At 61.0% G+C, this 24,703-nt stretch overlaps 1 protein-coding gene across 2 annotated transcripts in view; it reads right to left on the bottom strand.

The window, feature by feature from the left end:
• Nucleotides 1–24,703, bottom strand: part of RASGRF1 (Ras protein specific guanine nucleotide releasing factor 1) — a 98,318-nt gene that overhangs the window by 46,667 nt on the left and 26,948 nt on the right. For both annotated transcript variants that reach the window (XM_049614386.1, XM_049614387.1), the window contains exons 3-8: nucleotides 19,707–19,854; nucleotides 12,026–12,118; nucleotides 9,771–10,024; nucleotides 3,059–3,138; nucleotides 1,234–1,427; nucleotides 583–692 (exon numbers count right to left, since the gene is read on the bottom strand). In XM_049614386.1, the coding sequence (XP_049470343.1) occupies nucleotides 583–692; nucleotides 1,234–1,427; nucleotides 3,059–3,138; nucleotides 9,771–10,024; nucleotides 12,026–12,118; nucleotides 19,707–19,854 (879 nt within the window). The remainder of the gene's footprint in view (nucleotides 1–582; nucleotides 693–1,233; nucleotides 1,428–3,058; nucleotides 3,139–9,770; nucleotides 10,025–12,025; nucleotides 12,119–19,706; nucleotides 19,855–24,703) is intronic.

The raw sequence follows: 24,703 nt of genomic DNA, 5'->3' as shown, positions 1-24,703 counted from the left end.
TGGTTCCGCCTTCAAAATGCACCTGGAATCTGAGCCTCACCCCCACCCCCACGGCCACCACCCGCCACCGGCCACCATCTCCTGCCTGGGTGCAGGGGGCATATGGGAGCCAAGGCGTTTGGCCTGAGACCGATGCCCAGGGTCCCGGAAGAGGGGTCAGCCCGCTCCTCCACACTGGCCCCTTGGCTTCTGCCCATGCAGAAGGCGGGCTCGCCGGCTTTGGAGATGGGGCACGGGGGGAGGGGGGAGGGGAGGGCCAGGTGTGGGGTCGCTGACCAGAGTCTCGGGCACGTGAAGCCACGGGGCTGACACATTTACGCTGGAGGACAGAGCAAACGGCCCCTGTGGGTGCCCTTCCCCGGACCATCCACGCCGGGGACACACGGGCCACGCCATCCTGCCCGGTGCCCACTCAGGCGTGAGCGTCGAACCGTCAGTCTGCTCGAGGGGCTCTGCCTCCCGCTGGCGTAGGCTGAGCCCCTTCCTCCCAACCCTGACCTGACCCTGACCCTGACCCTGACCACCAGCTTTTACCATCTGGGGCTGGAAGTTCCTGCTGGGGGCGCCCAGAGCCCGGCTCACCTGGACAGCTCCTCCAGCTTGGATTTGGCATAGTCCAGGCTGTTCCGCTCCACGTGCTCATGAGGCGTGTGGGCCAGGAGCTCGTGCAGCGTCAGGATGTACCTGGGAATCTGTGGCGGGAAGGGGCAGGGGGCAGAGGCAGGGATGGGGAGACAGGGACAGGGAGAGACAGAGCAGGAGCACAGAAGGACAGAGAGAGCAGGAAAGAAGGGCCCTCAGCTGGGAGGACTCCCAGGAGCAGGGCTGGGGAGGGAACTGGCTGCACTCTGTCCCTTGCAGCGTCCCACGGAGGCTGGTGGGCTCGGGCCCCGTGGCAGGGCCTGCGCCCGCCCAGAGAGCCCGCTCTGCGGTGCTGGATGGGGGGCGCGGCCAGGGTCAGGGGCCAGCTCCCCATCGCCTGCCCCGGGCATCCCCCACGCCCTGCAGGGCCAGGCCCCCTCCTCACCGTGGCCGGACTCGGCCACATACCCCAGGCACCACTTGGACCATGAGGTAGGCGAGGAAGGTATCCAGCACCTGGAACACAGAGGAGGTGACCTGGAACACGGGGGAGGAGGGGAAAGTGTCCAGCACCTGGAACACGGAGGAGGTGACCTGGAACCCGGGGGAGGTGACCTGGAACCCGGGGGAGGAAGGGAAGGCGTCCCGCACCTGGAACATGGGGTAGGTGAGGAAGGTCTCCAGCGTCCTCTCCTCGCAGTCTGGCTTGGCCTCGTAGTGCTTCAGCAGCTTGTCGAAGTCCCGGTTCTGTTTGCAGTGCGCCAGGATCTGCAGGCTATACTGGTGATTCCGCACGAACTCCTGGTAGATGTTCAGCATGGGCAGCAGGATGTCGAACAGGTCGGCTGCGGGGAAGGCGGGCTCAGCGGCGGGCGGGGGGCCGGGGCCCGGCTCAGACCCCAGCCCGGGGGGGTCCCGCCTCGGGGTGCCGCCGCCCTATCCGGGGCCGGACGGAGAGGCGCTGGGGCCACCTCTGAACCGCAGACTCGTGGAGACGGCCCGTCTGGCGTGGCCCCCGTGGACCAGAGGGCCAGCAGCCCCCACCCCTTCGGGACGCCGCACACCCTGACGGCTCCCAGCCGGGAGGCCTGCCTGGAGGTGCTCTCTGCGGAGGGACGCGGCCTCGCCCAAGTCCTGCTCGACCCGACGGCGGGCCCGGGTGGGGTGTGAAGGGGGGGCCCCCGCCTCAGTCTGTGACATCTCTGAGTCACCCCAGCTCTGGAGTTTCTGTGGGGTCGGCCGAAGCCTCCGCTGTAACTGCCCCCTGCCCTGGCTCCCTCACCGTGTCACACGAGGGCTCCCAGGAGGCCTCCCTCCTAGCCTGTCCCACCTGTGACACAAGTGATGGCCGAGGTCACACGGGGACTCTGTGGCAGACGTGGAAGCAGGTCTCTGACCGCATGTTCCACGGCTTCCTGCCACACCACACACCCACCTGAGCTCGTCCCTTCCCCCACGTGTCCCTCCGTTCCCATCTTTCCAGACCCGCTTCGGTGAGGTGGGTCCCCCGCCGGCCTCCTGCCCTCCCAGCCCCCCAAAGCCCAACCACTCTCCCTAGATCTCAACACTTGCCGGGTGGGACAGACCCACCGAAACCGCTGCTCAACCCCATTAAGAAAGAAAAGCATGCGTCCTGGTCATAAACTCTGGGCAGGGGCTGCTGGATGGGGCAGTCCTCTGCCCAGTGGACGGCATCCTCGACTGGGAAGGACAGGAGGGGTGGCCCCCGTCTGTCCAGGCCGCTCTGATTTTGACCTTGGGGACAGTGGGGGTCTCTGACTTGAGAACACAAGAGAAAGCGCCTGCCCGGTCAGAGGCGTCCATGGCCCGAGGGCGGGGAAGCTTTGGGTCAGTAATGCTACTTTTGGAAACTGATAGTAAGGAGAAGTCGTCACCGGCAGAGATCATTACTTCTGAGCCAGCAATGGGCACCGAAGCATTACGAACCCAGCAAAAAGGATGCTTCCAGAGTAAGAAAACACTGGTGCTATGAAGTTAGGCAAAATAAATAAATAAATAAAAATAAAAATAAATAAAACAACAGCAAGATTCAGAATCTAAATTCAGTATGTTTGCAATTATGTAAAATGGGGACAAAAAAACCCAAGATCTCTGCATAGAAAAAAAATTGGAAGAAAACACACTGAAATGTTTATAGCACTTATCTTTGGAAGGAGAACGATGATCGATATTTTTAAACCTTTTCTACTTTTCTAGATTCTCAAATTTTCTCAAATGGGTACACAGATATTATTTTTAAAAGGGAAAAGTACATAAGTACCTAAAAATACGCCGTTTCCTCCTAGAAATGCAGTTTTTGCCAACACGTGTGTTCTCTTCTCCCTCTGGGGGATTCGGTGGGTTTCTGGGGGGGGGCTGCTCCAGGACGGAAGCACCACCGGCCCGGACGGCGGCCCCGGCGAGGGCCCTGGGGGGAGGTGGGCGGCCGGGGGCCCTGCGAGGGCCAGCTACTCACCCAGGACCAGCGTGGGCCAGCTGGAGATGCGGGCCTTCAGGCCCTGGTAGAATATCTGATGCAGGAACATGATGGTCTCGCTGAAAGGGGAAAGCGCGGGGTGAGCCCCGCCCCGGTGGGGGGGGGGGGTCCCTGCCCCTCCAGGGCGCCGCGCCCCTGCCCCAAGCCAGCCCCCTGAGGACCCTGCGGGGCTCTGGAAGCGAGCCCCTTTCTCCCCCGAGACCTCAGCGCAAACACCGTCGGCACGGACAGCGTCACCCGTGGGGCCCGGTGTGGGACGAACACCAGGACCCTTGTTAAAAAGCAGTCGAGAATTTCGGCCTCAAGTGGGGGCCGCGCCCCGGGAGCCTGAACGCTGCACTGGCTCCCTGCCTCCCTGTGCCCCCAAGTTCTCACCTGCTGGGAGCGCCCCCCGGGGACCCCCTGGAGGAGCCCAGGGTCACACGGGGGGGGGGGGGCTCTGGTGGAGTAAAGGCCACCAAGGGATGTACAAAACAGGCTGTGGCCTCAGACCCACAGGAAGGAGGGCTGCACTCTGCCTAGGCCCCTTCCCTGGCTGTGTGACCTCGAGCAAGACGCCGAACGTCTCTGATCCTCAGGTCTTTCACACAAAACGTGGAGGTGCGACGGGATGCACCTGCCACTAACGGGACTATTTCAGTGTGTGGGGGGGCACTCAGTCACCGCTCACTCTCCACCACCCTTTGGGGCAAAGTTAAGGGAGCAAAAGACCCAGTGTCCCCAAGCACCAGCTCCGTCGCCCCCTGACGTGCCGGGGGATGTGCGCTGTGCTGGCAGTTTGGTGCTCTCCCGGCAGCCACACTGGCCCTGGCTTCCCTCCGGCACCCCCTCCCCGCCCACGGCTCTGCAGGCAGCTGGCCCCAGAACACAGCCCAGTCTGTCCTCACAGCTTGTCTCCTCGGGGACAGACTCCTGCTTCCTCCTGCAGCCCCTCCCCCCAACCATTCCTCCCCTCCCCCTCCCCCCGGGAGAGGTGGAGGGTCTCCCCAGAGCGGCTGGAGCTTGTGCTGAACCAGACGGGGAGTCCCGTAGGATGCTAAGGTCGTACACCCTATTCTTGGACCGGAAAACAGAGGCCCAGAGAGGAAGGGTTGGGGCAGCCGGAGCCTCTGAGCCCCGCTTTCCCTCTCCCCGGAATGTTCTCTGTGTCTGTGCTCTCTTCTCGCCCCCGCCCCCTTGTTCTGCTGTTCCAGGCACCGGGTATTTCCCCCCGGGGGGGGGGGGGCTGGTGCAGGAGCTGTCCCCTCTCCCAGCACCACGTGCCCTGGGGTCTCGCTCCGGGGTGGAGGGTGCTGAGGGGCGCAGGGACGTGGGGAGCAGAACGTGGGGTACCCCTCATGTATAGAGGGGCTCTGATAGGCAGGGGGCTCTGTGACCCCAGGGGGGAGAAGGAGGGCTGGGAGGGAAGTGTAGAGACAGCGGGGGCAGGTGGGGTGGGGGAGTCGGGGACAGAGACAGACACCGCCTTCAGGCTGAACAGCGAAGCCCATGACCCCATCATACCCACGAGACACACAGACTGGAAGGGAAACGTGGCACCGGGGGAACGTATCAAGAATCCACGTAGAGGACACCTGAGTTCTCGTTCTGAGCGTGGTCATGAGGGAGACCTGACTGTCATCTCCCTGAAGTCCCACGAGAATGGTCCCCCACATGTGGGGACACACGGATCCCTGACCAGGGGCCACACCCTGGTCCGAAGTCATTTTTTATTTTTAGGCAAATCCCTACAGTGACTTTTGAAGGGCTGGTTTCTGTCTCTTTGTGGCCCCTGAACTAGTCTGTCGAGTGTACAAATACCAATTCCGAGAACCTTCAGGCCACATGTGAAGATCCTTCGGGCAGTTCAAAACCAAGAGACTGACCCAAGGGTGTGTGAGAATGCACGAAGGGAAGACTGTCTGATCTGAGACAGAAGAGTGGGTGTTAGGGGACTTTCAGGGGATCTTGAGGGAGCCCGGGGGCTCTGGACTACCTGGAGTTGCCACAGCAACCCTCGGGGGAGCCACCCCCAGGCACCTGCAGCCGACAACTGCTCAGGCTGCACCGAAAAGGAAACGCACCTTCTGAAAGTCCAGTACTGCACAGACCTCTGTAGTAGCATGCTGGGAACGTCATAAGCTGGGACTATAAAAATATAGCTGACAAAGCATCCATTTTAAAAGTGTACACTGAGAATTTCACCTGTAATCTTACTACCTAGAAATTACCATCGTTTCCCACCTGACAGGAAAACAAAATGATCTCATTGTGCTTTGATTTGTTTTTAAAAAAGCCTTTAAAGTCCGACTTCAGCCAGGTCACGATCTCGCAGTCCGTGAGTTCGAGCCCCGCGTCAGGCTCTGGGCTGATGGCTCGGAGCCTGGAGCCTGTTTCCGATTCTGTGTCTCCCTCTCTCTCTGCCCCTCCCCCGTTCATGCTCTGTCTCTCTCTGTCCCAAAAATAAATAAAAAACGTTGAAAAAAAAATTTTTTTTTAAAATAAAAAAGCCTTTAAAAACAGCAAACACTTTTCCTGTGTATCGGCCATCTGAATTCCTTCTTTTGGGAATGGCCTAGCCGTGTCCAAGGACTCTTTCCTCTTATTAATTTTTTTTAACGTTTATTTATTTTTGAGACAGAGAGAGACAGAGCATGAATGGGGGAGGGGCAGAGAGAGAGGGAGACACAGAATCTGAAACAGGCTCCAGGCTCTGGGCTGTCAGCAGAGAGCCCGACGTGGGGCTCGAACTCACGGACCGCGAGATCGCGACCGGAGCCGAAGTCGGAGGCGTAACTGACTGAGCCACCCAGGCGCCCCTCATTGTTCTTATTTTAAAACGCTGTTACTTATATGTGTGTACGTCTTCATTTGAACTTGAAGACTGGCTTGCTATCCTGCACTGACTGGAATTACGTTGCATTTACAGAATATCTTGGGTGAACGCGGCAACTTTACGACACAAAACCTTTCCATCCAAGGGTGGCCCCACTCTCTGTTGTTGTATAGCCTGCAGGCTTAGGAGGATTTTTACGTTTTTAAGTGGTCTGGAAAGAAACAAAATAGTATTTCACACTATGGGAACATACGTGACACTCACAGTTTAGTGTCCATAAACGAAGACTTAGGGGAACACAGCCACGTCCATTCATTCGCGGATCGCCCATGACTGCTTAGTTTCCGCACAGACTGCATGACCCACACGGTCTAAACTATCTGTCTGGTCCTCTACAGAAAAGGTGTGCTGATCCCTGGTCCACGTGAATAGTGTCCCTGAGCTGTGCAGTGCGTAACTGGTACAGCTGTATGCTATGGCCCTGAACTCACCCACGGCAAGCGGGACTCAGACACGGAGTAAGTCATTATTTAAGTGTGATGGCTGCCACCGAGGGCAGCACAGGACCCTGGGGACACATAAGCAGGGACACAAGCCGATGGTGGCAAGGGATATGGGGACGCGAGCCAAGGAAAGACATGGAGGCAGAGTGGAGACACCCGTCCAGGACACAGGGTGGGAGGCGTGTTCAAGGAAGAGGCAGTGACCTGTCTGCAGGATACACCTGGGAAGAGCTCCTGGTACCCGGAGCCCCACCGGAGCCCAGAAGGCGTGACTCACCGAAGGCCAATGCAAGGTAAGTGGGCGGGGACTGGCCCCTGCACCCCCACCCTGCCCTCTGCCCGTTCATGGCCAGTTAGCTGCCTCTGTCCAGCACGTCCCTCCCACGCAGACGTGGCTCATCGATGGTGCACACGCCCCGACCCCCCAGTGTCCTTCTTGACCCAGGACTGCAGGCAGCCCTGCTCACCAGTCACAGCGGCCTCGGTGACAAGCCATCTGTCACCTGGCGGGATGCCCCTGCTCACCGGCATCGCCCGTGGTGCCCGGCACCGGGGGCCGGGCGTGGCTTTCACCACGGAGAAACAGCGCCAGTCTGCAAGCTTGTGGTCTGGCTGAACAAACCCGCCACACGCTTTGTGTGAAAGATCTCTCCTCCCTGGTGGAGAGGCACAGCGAGCCCCTCCCCGCTCTGCGGCATCCTCCCGATCGCCCACCTGCGTGCCCAGGGGCGCTCTCTTCCCAAGCTCCGGCCGACGACGCTACCCAGTCAGCAGCGCGGTTCTAACGGGGCTGTGCATTTGAGCCTGAAACTCCAGCAGAAAGTGACGTGCAAATGTCTTCTGGTAAGTGGGCGGCCTCTGCCCTTGGCCTGTGAGACACCGACCTCTGCGCTGTGGTGGGAGGCAGGGGCCCGAGGCTCACTGGTTTTTCCTACTGAAAATAGTACAGAAATACAGAGTATGTTGACCGACTCGATATTGAACCAGCCCTGCCTTCTCGGTGTAATGACGTACCGTTCTTTTTATGTAATTCTGGATTCAATCTGGAATGTTCTGTATCTATGAGATCTGGTGGGAGAGATGCTTTGCCTGTTTTGGGTGCTAGAATGACACTGGCCTCCAGGAGGAGGGGGGACGTGCCCCCTCCCCGTTCGCCGTGGGTTCCATTCTCCGCAGGGGCGTCATGGGGGGGCTTTACTGTGACCTCAACGTCTAGCTCCCACTGAGCAACCTTACCCGGGCTCTGTGTTGGGTGCCCCGTACGGACCTCTCACTGGACCCCCCGACACCTGTATGCTCCTCCGCCGGCCCCTGCTGACGATCAGGTCGGCGCTCTGGAGGCCTTAGGAATTGATCAGGCTGCTGCCGTTTGGAGCAGATCAGTGAGACCCGGAAGGCGAGTGCCTGTCAGCCTGGGGCCCGCTGCCGACCGGGGGGCACAGGGCCTGCGGGGACCTTCTGGCACCGGGAGAGGAGGGGGCTCCTTCCTTCCTGTCTGTTCTCAGGTAAAGGCACCCGGCCTGATCCGTGCAGTCATTAAATGATAAAAATATAAAACCGTAGGATATTTTTTTCAAATGACTTCCGAACAAAGGCTACGAGCTGACGCGAATACTCTTGACGGAAGATTCCAGGCTAAACGGGCGCCGTTAAAGACAGGTGAAGTGTGACAAAATCACGGGAAGGTGAAGGAAGTACCAAAGCACACCCTTCTCTCAGTGATTGTGATGAACGCTCACCAAAGACTTGCAATCTTGGCCAAAACCGCGAGAGACACGGATGTAACGACGCCTCCAGGCCCGGCTGACCCGTGGGCTGCAGACCCACTTTGTGCGACTTCTCTGATGAACACAGTCTGGCCACAAAGGTATTTTCTCTTCCTGGTAACGTTCCCAACACTGTCGTCTTTTCTCTAGCTTGTTCGTTGTGAGAATACAATATGTGACACGTGTGGTGTACAAAATACACGTAGATAGACTACTTTTCCAGCAAGAATTCGGGTCAATGGCAGCCTCCTAGTAGTTAAGATTCGGGGAGTCCAAAGTCATATGTGGATTTCGGGGTGTGCGCCCCAACCCCCCAAGTTGTTCAGGGAGGTCACCTGGGGCCTCATGGAGCCTGCAGGACAGCGAGCCACCCGCAGTTACGTGAAGCTCCCCGCCGCAGCGTGGCCCGTGACCCACGGCACCTGTCACCCTGCTGAGAGGCAGCTCCCTGGGCTCCACCCCAGACCTCGAGATGGAGACGCGCAGGCGCTCACGGCGCGTGTCCGCGGACCGTGCTGTGCTGCCCGGGACACCCGGCAAGCCACCGCGCCTGAAAGATCCAGCTGTAGTTTCTGCAGTGTTACCCGATTTCACAAAAAGATAGTGACTGATTTTCTCTGTCTCAAGAAATGAATAGAAGCATTTACGCAATGCTTAAAACCCGTGTTCGACATTACCAGGTTCAAAAGCAACCTCGTGAGGCCCAGTGGCTCGGTTTCTGGAAGGTCTTAGGAGGCTGAAGTCTGTTCCCCTCCCGCATGGTCTCTTTCCCGCCCCCACTGCGGTGCTGGGGACACATCCTCGGCCTCAGGCCCACCCACCCCAGTGACTCTGGGCCTCTCCAGCTGGACCTCTGACCCCCATCTGCGTCTCTCCGTCAACCGTGGCCGCCCCACGGGCCCTGTGCCCCCGGGGACCCCGGGTCCTGACTGCCGGTGGAGGGCCGGTTTCGGCCAGTGACACGGCTGCGCCGGGCGTATTTTGGGCGGGTCACAGCTGAATGAACATCTAGGGGCCACACGGTGACCCGCTGTAATTCCTGGGGGGGGGGGGGCGGTAATCGCTTATAAACTGCGGTCTGGTTTTTTCCCCCTGTTTTTATCCCGTTTACTCAACTTTACTACCCACTGAGAAGCTCATCTAAACCATTTCTCGAGAAACTCCCCCGACCACGCGGTTGACGGCAGAAGAGCCGCTGCTGGCTCGCCCCCGGGCGCCGCCAACCCCACGCGGGCGCCAGAGTCCCCTTCCGGGAGAGACGGCCGCTGGCACGGAGCCCGGCCTCCGGGCCGTTACGGCCGCGTCTGGAGGCCGATTCGAAACGCGCTCGGTGGCCGCTCTGCTGACGTCTGCGCGGAACGATTCTTAGCCGAGGGCCCGGCGGGCGCTGTGGGGAGGCGTCCGGCGCCCCGGCAGGTGCCCGCTCCATGCCAAAGGCACCCCGCCCCCAGGCTCCGTCGATCAGAGGCGTCTCCGGACGCGACGTCCCGGCGGCGCGCCTCCACCCACCCGCGCTCCGCGCCCACGCTTTTCGGGGCGACTTCCGCCCCGTGACGGTGACGGGCGGACGGCGGCTCAGGGGCCCTCCGCCTCCGGGGCCGCCTCACCTGTTCAGGAAGATGCTGCTGACGTCGTCGTGCGTGATGGGCGGCTTCTTGGAGCTGGCGGCCATGCGCAGCGGCCGCAGGAAGTTGTTGACCAGGATGTGCAGCTGCTGAACGTACTCGGCCTCGGCCTCCAGCATGCTGAACACCACCTGGTTCCGCTTTCGCATGCTGTCGGCGTGCGGCGAGCGGATGTAGTCCTGGATGATGGTCTTCCACTTGCGCCTGCACAGCCAGCCGCGCAGGAAGCTCTGGACCTGGGGGGCGGCCAGGGGGGAGGGGGCCGTCAGGGGGGGCTCAGCCGCGAGGGCCCCGGTAGGGGGGTTGGGGGTCCGTCGGGGGGGCTTTGCCGCCGGGGGGGCGCCGGGGCGGGGGGGCTCCATCGGGGGGCAAGGCAGGGTCGGGCGCCCCATCTCGCTGCCTCCTCCACGGTGGGGTGTGCAGGGAGGTAAGCCGGGACCAGGGCCTGGCCTGCCTGCGAGACCCTGGGCCAGTCGCTGGGTCCCATAAGCCGCTTTCCCATCCGCATGATGGGGCTAAGGAGGGGGCGCCTGGACTCCACGTGTTGCCCCACAAGTTTTGCTGGAAATGTAGGTGCCAGGCCCCGCCCCGACCTCTGCATGTTCCCCAGACCCCCAGCTCGCCTCAGAGGCAGGGGACGTGTGGCCCTGAGTCCCTGTCACAGGAGGCGCTGGGGGCAGACGCCTGCCAGGCTGTGCTGGGCCTCCCTCACTCCTCACCTCGTCCAACGACTGGCCTGGAAGCCTAGAAGCCTCAATTAACGCTCATCGGGATAGAGGGCGATTGGCAAATTGAACAGAATGTGGCAAATTGGTTAATCTGGTGCTTGGGGCCTCAGCAGGGCCTGCCTGGAGCCCTCCTCTGGCCTCTGCGGCGAGATGGGCACAGATACTTGGCGGGCGTGTAGTTGGGCCGCTGGGCACAGCCGCTTTGGCAAGAGCTTGGGAGAGGACCTTGACTCATGGCCACGGAGACGACTGTTTTCCGACGCACCTGCCTCCAGGCCAGGCACCACCTGGCTCCTGCCGTGGGGTTGGGGACCTGGGGACCGCCTGCTGGGGGCCGGGCACAGGTGCTCATCAGAACCTCAGTGGAAAGGTGTGCGGACAGTCAGGATGTGGATGTGTGGCTGGAGGGCGTCTGCCCTGGAGAGGCGGCTGGCCCTGAGTCCGGACCACCCCCTTCTAGACTCAGAGGCTCTCTCCACGAGGGAGGGGCCTGCCTGAGGCTCCAGGAGGGTGGAGATAGAGGGAAGGAGGGGGATTTCGGCAGGCACAGGGAGATGTTCCACCCAGAATGCTTCTCCAAACGGGCAGAGAAGCCCAGGGGAGCCCCAGCAAAGGGGAGCCCTGCCTGGTGGGGCTCGGCTCAGACCTGGTGGCAAAGCCCAGTGCCTGAGGGGGCCTGGCAGGTCCCACCGACGACGCAGGAGGCCAGCTGGTGGGGACTGATGGGGCTTGCATGCGCAGCAGTGTGTCCCGGGGACAGAAGAGGTGGCTCTGGAGCTTGAAGGCTGGGGTTTCAACGTCACCCACAAGCAGCTGTGTGACTTGGGCAAGTGGCTTTGCCTCTCTGCGCCTCAGCTGCCCCCCATGTGAAATGCGGATGATGGCAAAACCCTAGAGGGCTCTGCGTGAAGGGTCTGACGCACAGAAAATGCTTAATGAATGTTGGCTACTTCTATTTTTGAGAAACAAAATCCAGATCGTTTAGCTTCTAAAGCACTGGCAACAAACTAAAAAGAAAAAAAGACCCCCACGCCGTGTGGGTTGAAGACCCCAAACACACACACTTCCCCCTGCACCTGCCCCCACTGCTGCCCCAGGCTGCTGGGTCAGTACCCAGAGCCACTGGGCGGGTCCCCATGCCATCTGGGCTCCCACAGATCACAGCAGCAGGGTCAGCTTTGGGGCCCCGTGGACTTCCAATCCGGGGTGTGCTGGGGACCAAAGCCATGAGGGGAAGGCTCTGCGTGGGGAGGGGACTGTGGCCTTAGGAGGCTGTCCCGTGTTGTGGGAGAAGCTCCTGGCCGACAGCCTCTCGGCCTGGGTTTCCGTCCCGGCCCCCCACCCACTCCCTCCGCTCTGGAACCTGCCCTCCCCACCTATAAATAGAGTGCATCCAGTCCAAGGCCGGGGCTGAGGAGGGGGTAGCCGGCCCTGGGGGTGGAAAGACAGTCGGTGACAGTGCCCACCCAGGGCAGGGCCGGGAAGCTCTCAAAAGAGGACGGTACACACCTTCTTAATCTTCTTGATGTCACTGTCCTCATCGTTGGGGGTGACAGTCTGGGTGGACTGGATACGCTCGTTGTCCCTGAGGAGAGTCGCGATCTGTAAGAGACGAGGGCGCGGTGGTGAGTGGGGGCCCCCGCCACTCCCCACCCCATCGAGGGCTCCTGTCCCCGGCTCTGTGTGCGGCTGCCCACCTGCACACCCAGGCCCCAGCTCCTGGCGAGAGGCCCCCGCGCTCTCCGGGCGGCGGGCACCCCAGTGCCATGTGGCAGCTTTGGCCTCAATCTGTGATTCTCCTCCCCACAGCCCAAACCACCAGCCCCTTTATTTCTGAATTTTTGTTGTGGCAAAACAGCATAAAACAACTATTTAAACCAGTTTCAGGTGCAGAGGTCACTGGCATGAAGCACAGTGTGCCGCCGTCCCCACCGTCCATCTCCAGGACTTTCCACCTTCCCACACTGAAACTCTGACCCCATTAAACCATGTTTCCCCCTCCTCTGGCCCCACCGTCTAGGTCCTGTCTTCCGTGAACTTGACTCCTCTAGGGACCTCCTGTCACGAGTGGAAGTGGAACCCTACAGAACTTTTGTGTCTGGCTTAGTCCACCTGCTGCGACGTCATCAGGGTTCGTCCACGCTGCAGCAGGGGTCAGGACCTCCTTCCTCTTTAAGGCTGGATAGGGTTCTGTGCTGTCTGCACACCGCACCTGGCAATGCACTCACGCGTAAGCGGACACTTGGGTGGTCCCCTTAGTTTTTCCGACGAAACCCTGCTGCCGTCAGAGAAAAGCAGGTGGCGGAGGCAAAGCCGGGCCGGCTGGCTGTCCCCTCCCCTGGGCAGCCCTGAAGCACTTCTCCGACCGGGAGCCTCTGTGGAAACTGCCGGCCTGGAAACACAGGACAGCCCCGCGGAAGGAACGTCTGAGCTGCCCTAAAAAGCCTCCACCCGGCCGATTTGGGGATCGTGCGTCAGCACCTCCATCCCGCCGATGTCAGCAGAGCTGCAAGAACAGAACCGAGGGGCGGGGCCCGGGACAGGGGGTGCCTCGGGGACCCAGCCCCTCCAGCCTTCTTCCCGCCACTCCGGGCGCCTTTCACTGGGGCTGTGGACCCCCATTCAAGAGCTGGCATCCCCCGTCTCTGCCTGCCACTCTCATCAGAGTGCTCCCGGCGCTCAGCACACGCTTGCGGGCTACGTCCACGCGAGGGAATCAGGCCCGCAGCCACCAAACAAACGGCAGGCACAGGAACGCAGGGCGGCCGCGCAGGGGAACCTACAAACGCTCCGGGCCACAGGGCCCTCTGCAGGGCGTGTGGCTCTGTCCCGTCCAGGCCGCGAGCCGCGCCGCGGGATGAATGGGTTCTCACAACTGAGCACTTTTGGAGCAAAACGGAGCAGTCACCCCCTCTCCACGCCCCGGTTGCTAAAATTACCCCAGCCTCTGCTTGCGGAGTGGCTGAAAATATCCGAGGAGCATTCCGGCCGGCGCGGACCCTTCTTCCTCTCGTTCCCCCTCCCCCCACCCCTCCCGGCTTGTTTTCAGCTCTCTGCAAACATCTGCACGTTGGCAGAGGCGGACTCTTTGATCCATACGCCAGAGGGCTGAGGACACACGCACGCGCACAGGCACGCACACACAGGCTCTTAGCTCAGAAACGTGGGGATGCCCGGTCAACACCCCCACCTCTGGCCCGACATTATCGCTTCCCAGCGGCCGTCTGCACACGGTACCCTTTTCTCTGTACAGCGGTGACGTGGGTCTGTGTGTGTGCACGCACGCGTGTAAGTAGACTGTTCTTAAAACCGATGGTGCTCTTCTCGGAGAGACGCTTTCCAGGACGGCTCCTCGGCAGGGGCCAGGGCGAAAAATGGACACAATTAGGTCAGGCACTGTGTCGCTGCACAGGCGGCACTAGAAAGCCCTGGGGGGCGGACTCTGGGGAGCCGCGAGCCCAGGGACCCCGCAGAGGTCTTGGGCAGTGGCTTCTCCCTGCCAGGAGCTAGCGGCCCCAGTGGGCCCACAGAGGCAGCCTTTCTCCCCACCGGGCAGGTCCCTCTGGGGATGGCTTGGTGGGCACCCAGGGCCTGCTCGGCTGACCCTCATCAGCGATGGCCACAGAGAGCTGGCACCTTGGCTCCTACCCCAACCCGCTGGCTCGCACCCCGCTCCGGCCTGGCCGGGCTCACGCCGGCGTCTCGCTCGCCCTGCCCACTTGCGACCCTGCGGCCTGGCTTGCTCGGCCCATCGGGGGCAATCCCTCGCTTGCCACACACTCTGGGGCCCTGAGCACCAGCGCCCGGCCCACCGCGCCCCCAAGATGGGGTCTTTGGTGCAGAGTGCATTTAGTCAGCGCGGCAACTGACGGCGGAATGAGCCCACGGTGTTGCTTTTTGCTAAACAGCCAAGGTTTTGCTAACGATTTCTGTATTTCTTGGTTTTCAAACAGCTGCCGCACAGCCCAGCTCTCTCTCTTCCCCTCTCGACTCCCTCTGGCCTCTTCTAAGCCACACAGGCGTCCATCTTGGTCCTCCCGGGCCAAGCCCATCAGCACGTCCTGGGGACATCTCTGTGCTGGGCTCTGGTGGGACACAGCTGGAAGTAGGTGAGTCAGATCCCCCTGGGGGCTCCCAGCCTAACAAGGGGGTCAGACGCCCCCAGAGGTCACTCACTGTCCAACAGGACAAGGTGAGAACGGAGGCGTGCAGCTCCTGCAGTTGGGGGGGGGGGGGGGGTCTCACCAGGGAAATAGCAAGGGGCCATCCAAAAGAGGTTTTGAAGGACAAATAGAAGTCCCATAAGAGGGCGATGGGATGGAGCACGTCCAGCAGAGGGGGCGGTGTGAACAAGGGCACGGGGCAGCAGGGGAGGCGAGGAGCGAGCCTGCAGGCAGGGAGGTGGGCCCTGTGCGGGGAGGGGTCACACGGCACTGTCCTGCTCCCCCAGAGCGGTGTCCTCGCCGACCCGTCTCACGTGGTGGGGGTCCACGTCAAAGTCTGTTTGCAAGACTGGTTCCGAACGAATCCCTGAACCAAAGATCTCAGCGGTTTCTTCCAGAGTCAGACTCCAGGATCCTGGGTGCTCCGGGCCTATAACTGAGTGCTCCAGGCTAGTAAAATATGGCGACAGCCTCCAAACTCCTACCCTGCCCTGTAGGCCCTACGTTAGCGCTCCAAATTTACTTCCAACCGGAAATGGAGGGAAGACAGCTACCGAAGCAAGGAAACGGAGCCAAGCTGAGCATCCCAGAGATGCCCCTCTATCGTAGAAGGTCGTCCTCAGAGCTCTGTGGCCTGACAGGTGCTCAGGGGAGCCCAGAGACCCAGCAGAGGTACGCAGCACGGTGCGGAGCTCTGTCTGGGCGTGATCTGCAGGGAAACACGGCTGCGGGGCTGGAGGGGGGAGTGCACACGGCCTCAGGGCTGGTTTCCCGGCGTGTGACCGGTGCAGAGCCCCGGACCCTAAGGGCCCAGGTTTGGTTCAAGGCTCTGCTGTTGCTGTCTGGAAGTTCCTGATGGCCCCACGTTTTCATTTTGCCTTGAGGCCCACAAATTATGTAGCTGGCCCCGAGACAAAATAAGACACTGGTGTGCTGGTAAATGTTTGATGACCAGCTCTCTGAAAGAAAAGCTGTGACAGGCAGCACGTGCCGAGTTCCATGGGGGAAACACGCCCACCGTGGCCCGTCTTAAGCTGCCAAAGTCGAGAAACCAGCCTGAGTAACTGTGGAAGGTGAAACAGCAAGTTCCTGCAAGCTGGCAAGAGCCGGTGCACACGTGCCACGGGGCGGGCGACGGGCGTGGTAGCTGCAGGGGAGAGGTGGGTGAGAGACCCCCGTGAGTGACCGGAAGGGCAGAGGTTGTGAGGGCAGCCGTGTCTTCTACCTGTCTGGGAGTGGTTTTTGATGGCCGTGGAAGCCCCCCAACCCGCCGCTGTGTCCAACCTTTTGCACAGTCTGTTCCGTATTTTGCACACCAGCTGCATCGGGGTTTGGGGACCGAAGGGGGAAGCAGTCCGGCAGTCGTTAGACTCTGGGTCTCCCGCTCGACGACGCAGGACTGGGCTTCTCGGTCCTCTGCCACCTGAGGGTGGGCGTGGTCCTGTGATGCGCCTCTGTCCCCGGAAGCGTGAGGTGTTCCCCTTCCCACGCGTGAGCCCGGGGCCCGTGGGCCGTGGCCCCGACTCTGGTGAGAGCGCGGGAGCAGGGCCCACGCTGGACCCTGGGTGCGTGAAGGAGCAGCGCTCCCTGCTTGAAGCCCCCGCGATGAGGGGTTGTGGCCGCCGAGGTACTTGGGCCACCCTGACAGGGGTGCGTGGTGGCCACCGAGGGCTGCCTTCGGGCCGCTGCTGCGGACAGGTGAGCCGGCTGGAACCAAGAGGTGGCCAGGAGAAGGCAAGGCCCCGCAGGCCCTCGGGACGTGCGAGAGAGGGCGCCGGGCTTTGTTTGGCCGTGGGAGGTCAGGGGGACCGTGGAGGCTTGGGGCCACGCAGGCGACACTGTGGTGGGTGAACGTACACCCGTCCTGCAGGCCCGGCTCCTCAGGAGGAGGAAGTTTCCGGCAGACGCAGGCCAGGGGTCCGGAACCAGGGGAGCCAAGTCCGAGCCGGGACTCCATCACTCGGGTGACCTTGGAGCCACCTTGGCTAAGTCCCTTCCTCTTCTGTGGGCTCAGCGTCTTCAGATCCCTCCAGCTCTCAAGTTCCAAGGCCTGTCTTCCTCCCGGGGGGGTCACTCATCACTCGCTCGGCTTCTCGGTGCCTCCGGCCTCCCTCACGGCCTACTTCCTGCAAACAGGCTGCATCCCCCTGGCCTGCAGGACGTGTGTGTGAGACACAGAGAGACCACAGCCTGAGAGCTTTACCAGGACGGCCTTTCTTTCAAAGTCCCTTCAGAAGAATGTTTTGCCCCAGAAAACTAGGGGGCAGAGGAAGCTCTGCTCCAAATTCGCACCATGTGGGGCCTCTGCTGCCTCTGACACACACACACACACACACACACACAAACTGACCTGCTTGCTGCTCCCCAGCCACAGAGGGGACCCCGCCCTTTGCACCCTCGCCTTCTCTGGTGTGCAAATCCTTCTAACACCATATGCAACATGGACCCATACCCTCTCTGGATGTAAAATAACTCACTTTCTGCCTGGTTCACACCACAAGCTCTATCACAATGCCGATTTCATGGTACCACAGTTAGACCTCAGGGGTGGACACTTCCATACCTCCAGGGCCCAGCGGAGTGTGACGCACATTTATTCACTGAGCACCTACTATGTGCCAGGTGTGAGGGAGAGTGACAAAAGACAGCCAGGCCCTCCAAGTCCCCAGTAGGTTGGGTGTGGGGATGTCGGGGAGCAGGGGTGGTGAGCCAGGGGGTACCTGGGAGGAGGTGCTGGACTGGGGGTGGTCCCTGGGAGGGTATGCTGGACTGGGGGGGTCCCTGGGGGGGGTGCTGGACTGGGGGTGTTCCCTAGGAGGTAATGCTGGACTGGGGATGTTCCCTGGGAGGTAATGCTGGACTGGGGGTGTTCCCTGGGAGAGGATGCTGCACTGGGGGTGTTCCCTGGGAGGGGGTGCTGGACTGGGGGGGGTCCCTGGGAGGGGGTGCTGGACTGGGGGTGTTCCCTAGGAGGGGGTGCTGGACTGGGGGTGTTCCCTAGGAGGGGGTGCTGGACTGGTGGGTCCCTGGGAGGGGGTGCTGGTTGGGTAGGGTTCCATGAGGCAGGGCAGGTGGGATGACAGGGCCATTCCAACAGGAGCACCAGGATGTGCCGTGGCCAAGAGGTGCCAGAGTCCTGGCTGACTGGGGAGGGGCCTGGGGGAAGAGCGGAGGCCGCAGCTGTGGTCAGGTGGCTGCAGGCTCATGTCAGAGAATGAGTGAGTGGCACCTGGACACCCCTGCTCGTGAATCTAGTGACATAGGACTGGGGCCAGGCCTCTGGTTCCTCACAGGGTGGAGCCCCAATTCGGGGATGTGTGCCGGGCTGGGGAGCTCCCGGGAGTGGCCTCCAGGGTGCGGCCGATCCCAGAACGAACCAGGTGCTGAGACACAGGACGAGCTCCTATCCCAGAGCCATGTGGGAAGGGGCTCCGGGCAGGGTGGACACACTGGCAAGTGGACAGGCGGCCCCGGGCCCTGGTCCCAGCTGTGTGAGCTCAGGCACGTGACTTGTCTCTGCACCTGGTTCCTTGAGTGGCTGGTCACGGAGGGACTGAGAAGTCGCCTCTGCAGGTGCCTGGTGCAGGATGGGAAGAGGAATACTGAACCCGAAACTTTGTTGAATTTCAACTTCCAAGGGCACCGGGCAGCTTGGCCGCCGAGCACCAAGGCAGAAGTGGTGACCTTCAGTCTGTGAACGTCCCAGGCAGAGCTGGCTTCGCGGGCACGCGGCGGGACCCGTGCAGCTGCCATCTTGAAATTCTTAATAATTTCCTTCTGGAATCTGTGCTTTATGGTGACATCAGATGGGACAGTGCAGCACACCCCAGGTGCTTGGGGCCTCAGCTCACGTGTGCTCCTGCCTCCCCGGGACGGGTTCTCAGCTGCCCCCTCCCCACAGCCTGGCACCCTGGGACCCGTGACCATGGCTACCCTGTGCCCTGGAGGCAACGGGTGGCAGGAGCAGGGGAGACTGGAGACCCTGGGCCACCCGCAGGGGCCTGGTGCAGGTGCAGAGGGCGCGGCCCGTGGTGTCTCCGGGAGACAGCAGCCAGTGCACCAGGTGGGTGACCCCCTAATCTGGGAACATAGCGCCTCATGGTGCAGAGGCTGGGGGAGGTGGAGGCTGAAGTTGGGGGTCACCTGGGTTGGGGTGGTGGGCCGTAGGACGGGGGCGGACTCCCCCAGCCCTAGCCACGGCCTTGCTTACTTCCCTTGCGCTGGGCCCTGGAAATTACGCAGCGGATTCTGGCTGCAAGAGTCTGCGCGTGCCCGTCCCCTCCTCCGCTCGAGTCCTCGGCTCTTGTGCGACGGGGCCAGACGGTTCCAAGTGTGCTGTGGGGTGAGGGATCAGATCCTTCTGGGCTGGGCAGACGGCTGGCAGGGTGCCTAAGGGCCGAGAGCATCTCCCACGCTTTCACGCAAGAGGGGCTTGCTTGGGAGGCCGTGGGAGTGCAGGCTCCGATGCTGGAGGCCCCGGTTCCGCGTTTCCGACGAGAAACTGCTTCGCAGACGACACTCGGGATCAAAGCCTAGCGGGCCCCGTCCAGCAGCAGCGCAGCCTCCAGACGGCTGCCCGACGACCCCGTGAGAGTGCTCCCCGCAACGGGCAGAGGGCAGGGGCTGCTGTGGTGCTGACACGGGAGCGCACGCTCCGATGACCGGGCCCGGGCCCCCGCCGAGTGCTCAGCGTGATCCTCGGCATAGTACCCCCGGTGCCCTCGTGACCTCGCACCATCCGCACAACCTCGCTGGGTGCTGGCGAAAAGCCCACCTTACAGATGAAGAAACTGAGGCACGGAGCCTAGGGCGCCTGCTCCAGTTGCCCGTCTGCAGTGGCAGAGGCGGGATTCGAACCCAGAGCCGACCACGCGCCCCTCCCGCTCCGCCTGCATCGCTGGGTCTACATCTGGAGACCGGCCCGCCGCCCCCCTCCCCGCCCCACCTGCAGGAGCCCAGGGTGCTCTGAGGTGCCGGTCTGGGGCCTGGACCCCCGCCGGCCCCCTCCGCGCCCAGCCAGCGGTCACCTCCGCCTTCAGCCGCTCGATCTCAATCTCCCCATCCTCGATCTGCCGCCGTAGCTGTGTGGCCACTGTCTTCTCCGTCTCCACAATCTGCAGCAGGTGCAGGTACTTCTGCATCAGTGCCTCGTGCTCCGTGGCCAGGGTCCGGTAGCTGTGGACAGATGGACACCGCAGGTTAGCCCCCAGCACCCCTAGAGATCCAGCCCAAGGGCCCCCCCCCCCTCAGGACACAGCGCCCGGGGCCCCGGCCTGGCCGCCTCCTCTCCAGCCCGTCTCACGCTCCAACCTCTGGGTCCGACGGGTCCCGCTCTCCCGCCAGGAGCTCTAGGCCTTTGCACGGGGCAGACCTCCTGTCTGGAATCCACCTCCCCTGCCCTCCCTGTGCTAGCCCCGTCCTCTTTCCTAGGCTAGCCCGGGTCCAGCTGAAATGCCGTCTCCAACCCGGACTATGTCCCCGCAGCCCGGGCCTCTGATGACGAACCCGGCGCTCTGGGCACGCGCCCATCCGAGGGCAGCCTTGGCTGGGAGGCTTGTGTGGGGGTGATTGGCAACAAAGCCGGAAAGTTAGTGGGGACAGGTCAGAGGGCCCCCCAAAGGATAAGCAGGGGGCGGAAGAGACAGCCCAGCATTTGTGCAGATTAACAGGCGTCACCTCACATTTGCAGAGCATCACAACTGGGGGCAGGAGGGGCGGTGGGGAGCCTGGAACACCCAAGGTCATGGGCCAGGTCACCTGCGTCTGGGCCAGCTCTCCCTGACTCCCCACAGCACAATCGCGGCCATCTGCAGGTATCAGAGCTGGGGAGAGACCCCATTCCAGGAAAGGGGTGCAGCTCACAGGGCAGAAGGGCAGGGAACTGGAAAGCCAGACGTCGACTCCGAGGGAAGGTCTGGGGTCTCGGGTCCCCTCCCAAGCCCCATCCCCATCTTCCCCTCCCCCTTCCTGTGCTGGGTCCCCATCTTCCCCTCCCTGCTTCCTGTGCTGGGTCCCCAGCTCCTCCCTCCCCTGGCATCCCTGCCCAAGCCCAAGTCCCATCTGGGCCTCGAGTGTCCGTGCCCCAGACCCTGCCTTTCCCTCTGTAGTAGCAGCGGCCCCTGTTCCATGGGCTTTGTCCTCCACACGGAGCACAGACCAAGCCCCCTCCCTCCTCTGCAGGCTTGTGGAAAGAGTGGCCTGCCCTCCCCCATCGTCCGCGCGGTCTCTCCTGCCCTCGCTCCGAGCCCAGGCCGGCCTGGGTCGGCCACCAGCGCCCACAGGACCTGGGTCCCTCTCGGGGGTCACCAGCTGGCTCCCACTTGCCCAATCGAGGGGACGCCTTTCCATCTGGCATCTTCTGATGTGACTTTCTGGCTGCCCTGGGTGTGGCTGGTCGGCAGGGTGGGTGCTGGCTGCTGTCACCGACTCAGGAGCCACACACAGGCGCTCTGAGACCGAAATGGGACAATGACAGCTTCCCCACAAGCCCCGAGAGACAGGAGGACCCCAAGAGGCCGTGGGTGGGGAACAGCTCTGCAAAACGGGCTGTGTCGGGGTGGTGGGGCGCACCTGGTCCCCTGACGGTGCCCGAGGAGGCTCCCTCAGCTGAGCCCGAAGGCGGGAGGGTGTGGGGGGCCAGGGGGCAGCGGGCCTGGGGGACACCCCGATCCAGAAAGCACAGCTGCGCCCTCGCCGGCCCACCCCGTCTAAAGGTAAACGCTCTGTGAGGGGCGTCTCTGGTTTGCGGAACTATTTGATTCCAATGATTCTGTGCCTCCATTCCAAGCATGAACGTTAGCCAGAATATTCGGTTTTAAAGTTTCTCCCACTTCCCGAGAGGCTCAGTCGACTTTACTCGCAAGGGGAATTGGGCCGGGAGCACGGAGGGGCCTCCTCATTCCAGGGAGACACGATCCAGGGAGTTTTTCCGCTTCGGAGCCGAGCGAGATCTCACCTGCAGGACTGTCTGGGCGGCTTCTGCCTCCCTTCCTCCCTTATTCCCGCCTCCCCCCACCTCCTCCAGAGACGAGGTACTGAGTATCTCTTTGTGCAGCACCGTCCTTACGGACCCGGACTCGGGGCTGCAAGGGGGCTCGGGAAGCCCGAGAGACCAACCGTCTCATTTTATAGATGAAGAAACTGAGGCCCGGAGAAGGGATGGGACTCGCACCAAACGACAGTCACTTAGCGTGGAGGCTGGAGCTAGACGGGTCTGCACGTGCCCGCGTGGCTGTCGGCGGCACACAGCTCCCCTCCCGACGTGTGGGTGATGCACACGCGGGTGTAACGTTTCACACACGGCTGTTCGCGCACAGCTCAGAGGTGGCCCCCCCCCCCCGACGCTGGGACGTCACATATGCAGGAGAGTACACAGTGTCCCTGCATGCCGTTCATACATCCCAGCGCTTATTTTTGTGTGTACAATGTATCTGTTATGTAAACAAAATATAAATAAGATACCGGCAGAAATACTTACTACCAGATATAGCTGCGGGAGGCCGTCAGGCTCCCTCTTATACACACACACACACATGCACACACACACACACACACACACACGATGTATTAGACTTGGAGCTAACTACAGCTCAGGGTCTGTAGTCTCCCCCTAGTTACACAGCGGAGAAGCAAGTCGGGCCTGGTGCATAAGCCCTCCTAAGCCCCAGGCCCATAAATCGGGTGGGCTGCTACCCCTCTCCCTCGGTCACGTTAACTGACATACGACACAGCTGGCGGGAAGATGGGGAGGGTGTCCAGGTGGGCCTGACCTAATCACTTGAACCATTTAAAAGGGAGTTTTCTCTGCTGGTCACAGAAAAGGCAGGTCAGAGATTTGGGACTGCATAATAATTATTATTAGTAGTATTTTTAACGTTTATTTATGTTTGAGACAGAGAGAGACAGAGCATGAGCGGGGGAGGGGCAGAGAGAGAGGGAGACACAGAACCGGAAGCAGGCTTCTGGCTCCGAGCCATCAGCCCAGAGCCCAACGCGGGGCTCGAACTCACGGACCGTGAGATCGTGACCTGAGTTGAAGTCGGACGCTTAACCGACTGAGCCACCCAGGCGCCCCAAGGGACTGCATAATTAAAATTTGAGGTTTAACATGCATAGAACGGAGACCGCAGACCCTAAGTGCGAGGTCTGAGTGGTTTTGATCAGTGCGTGCCTGACCTGGGATAAAAGAACGTTCCCATCACCCGGGAAGTTCCCTCACGTCCCTTCCCAGCCACCCCCCCACCCCCAACTACTGTCCAGATTCCTTCACCACACTTTAGCTCTGCCCATTTTAGGGGTTCACATAAGTTGGGGTGCCTGGGGGGCTCAGTCGGTTGAGCGTCCAACTTCGGCTCAGGTCATGATCTCACGGTCCGTGAGTTTGAGCCCCGCGTCGGGCTCTGTGCTGACAGCTCGGGGCCTGGAGCCTGCTTCTGATTCTGTGTCTCCCTCTCTTTCTGCCTCTCCCCTGCTCAAGCTCTCTGTCTCTCAAAAATAAATAAAAACATTAAAAAGATTTAGAAGTTCACGTAACTGGAATCACACGGTGTGTATTATTTTGTGTCTGGCTCTGTTTCCTTTGACTTTGACGTTGATCCGTTTTGTTACGCGGATTTGTGGTGGCTTCCTTTCCATCGCGGAGCGGTATTCCGTCTCGTGGATGCTCCGGGGCGTGTCTGTATGTCTGTCTGCTGATGGACACCCGGGCTGTTTCTAGTCTGGGGACCATCACGCACAAAGCCGCTAAGGACATTAGCACGCGAGACTTCTCGTGGGCACTTCTGTTCCTCCCGGACAAATACCAAACGGTGGCATTGCTGGCCGTACAACAGTCCTGACAATTTCTAAGTTGCTAATTTTTAGGCAACGGCCTTCCGATTTTCTAAAGTGGCTGAGCCATTTCCCGCGCCTGCCCGTGTGTGTGAATGATGGGGCCCCACCCTGGTCCGGCATCTGCCACCTCAGGCTGTCGTTTCTTCCGGGCTGGACTCCACACACGGCAGCGTCTCCCTGTCTCTAAAACACTTCTGTATTAATTGATTTTCTAAGTCAGCGTAATCCTGCTCATCAGAATGTACAACGAATCAGAATTCTCTAACCCTTCAACACTTAGAGACCCCGCTCTTGGTTCTAGGTCAGTGTCGGGGAGACTGACGTCCCCCCCCCGAGTCTCTCGGAGTCTGGCTTCTTCCCACGTGAATCCGTCCTCCCCAACACTGGCAATTTCCACTCAAATCCGTAGCTCTAATCGTGTCACTCCCCTGGTGTAACACCTTCCATAGCTCCCACTGTTCACAGAGTAAAAGCCAAAAACTTCGGCTGGGTGTTCAAGACTGGGTATGACTGTCCACCTTCCAACACCCGCACTCGGTCTTTACTGTTTCTGGAAGTCTCCTACATCAGTGTCTTGGCGGTGGGGCTGGGGGCCAAAGTCCTCACAGTTAAACCCATTAGATACGACCCTAGTCCTCCAGCTCAGGTCGCGCGTCACCCTATTTCCAGCTTCCTCCAACCCCTGCAAATAGAAGTAACATCTCTTTTGCGTGGTGCCTCGTCCCTACCACAGCTGTCAGGTACCAGAGCTAGTTGTGAATGTGTCTAATGTCTTCCTGACTGGACCGTGACATCCCTGGGGGACACCTGTCTGCCCAGCACCACACTCGGAGCCTGACTCTACAGGTTCATGTGTGAGAACCTGGTCTCCACTGCTGGACACTCCTTGAGGACAGGGCTGGAGATGGCCTGACCCCAAAGTCAACGTCAATGCTGTGGCAATAAAGGGTTTCTGGTCAGCTCACTTGTTCCAGAGCTCAAGGAAGGGCCCTGGTATCCATCCATCCACCCATATACCCACTCACCTACCCAATCACCCCTCCACCCACCCACCGTCCATCCATCCATCCATCCATCCTTCCATCCACTCATCTATCCATCCACCCACCCACCATCCATCCACCCACCATCCATCCATCCACCCATATACCCACCCACCTACCCATTCATCCATCCACCCACCATCCATCCA

This window comes from Panthera uncia, assembly GCF_023721935.1.
Source record: "Panthera uncia isolate 11264 chromosome B3 unlocalized genomic scaffold, Puncia_PCG_1.0 HiC_scaffold_2, whole genome shotgun sequence".
NCBI classification, from domain to species: domain Eukaryota; kingdom Metazoa; phylum Chordata; class Mammalia; order Carnivora; family Felidae; genus Panthera; species Panthera uncia.
This window is presented reverse-complemented; position numbering and strand designations above follow the sequence as displayed.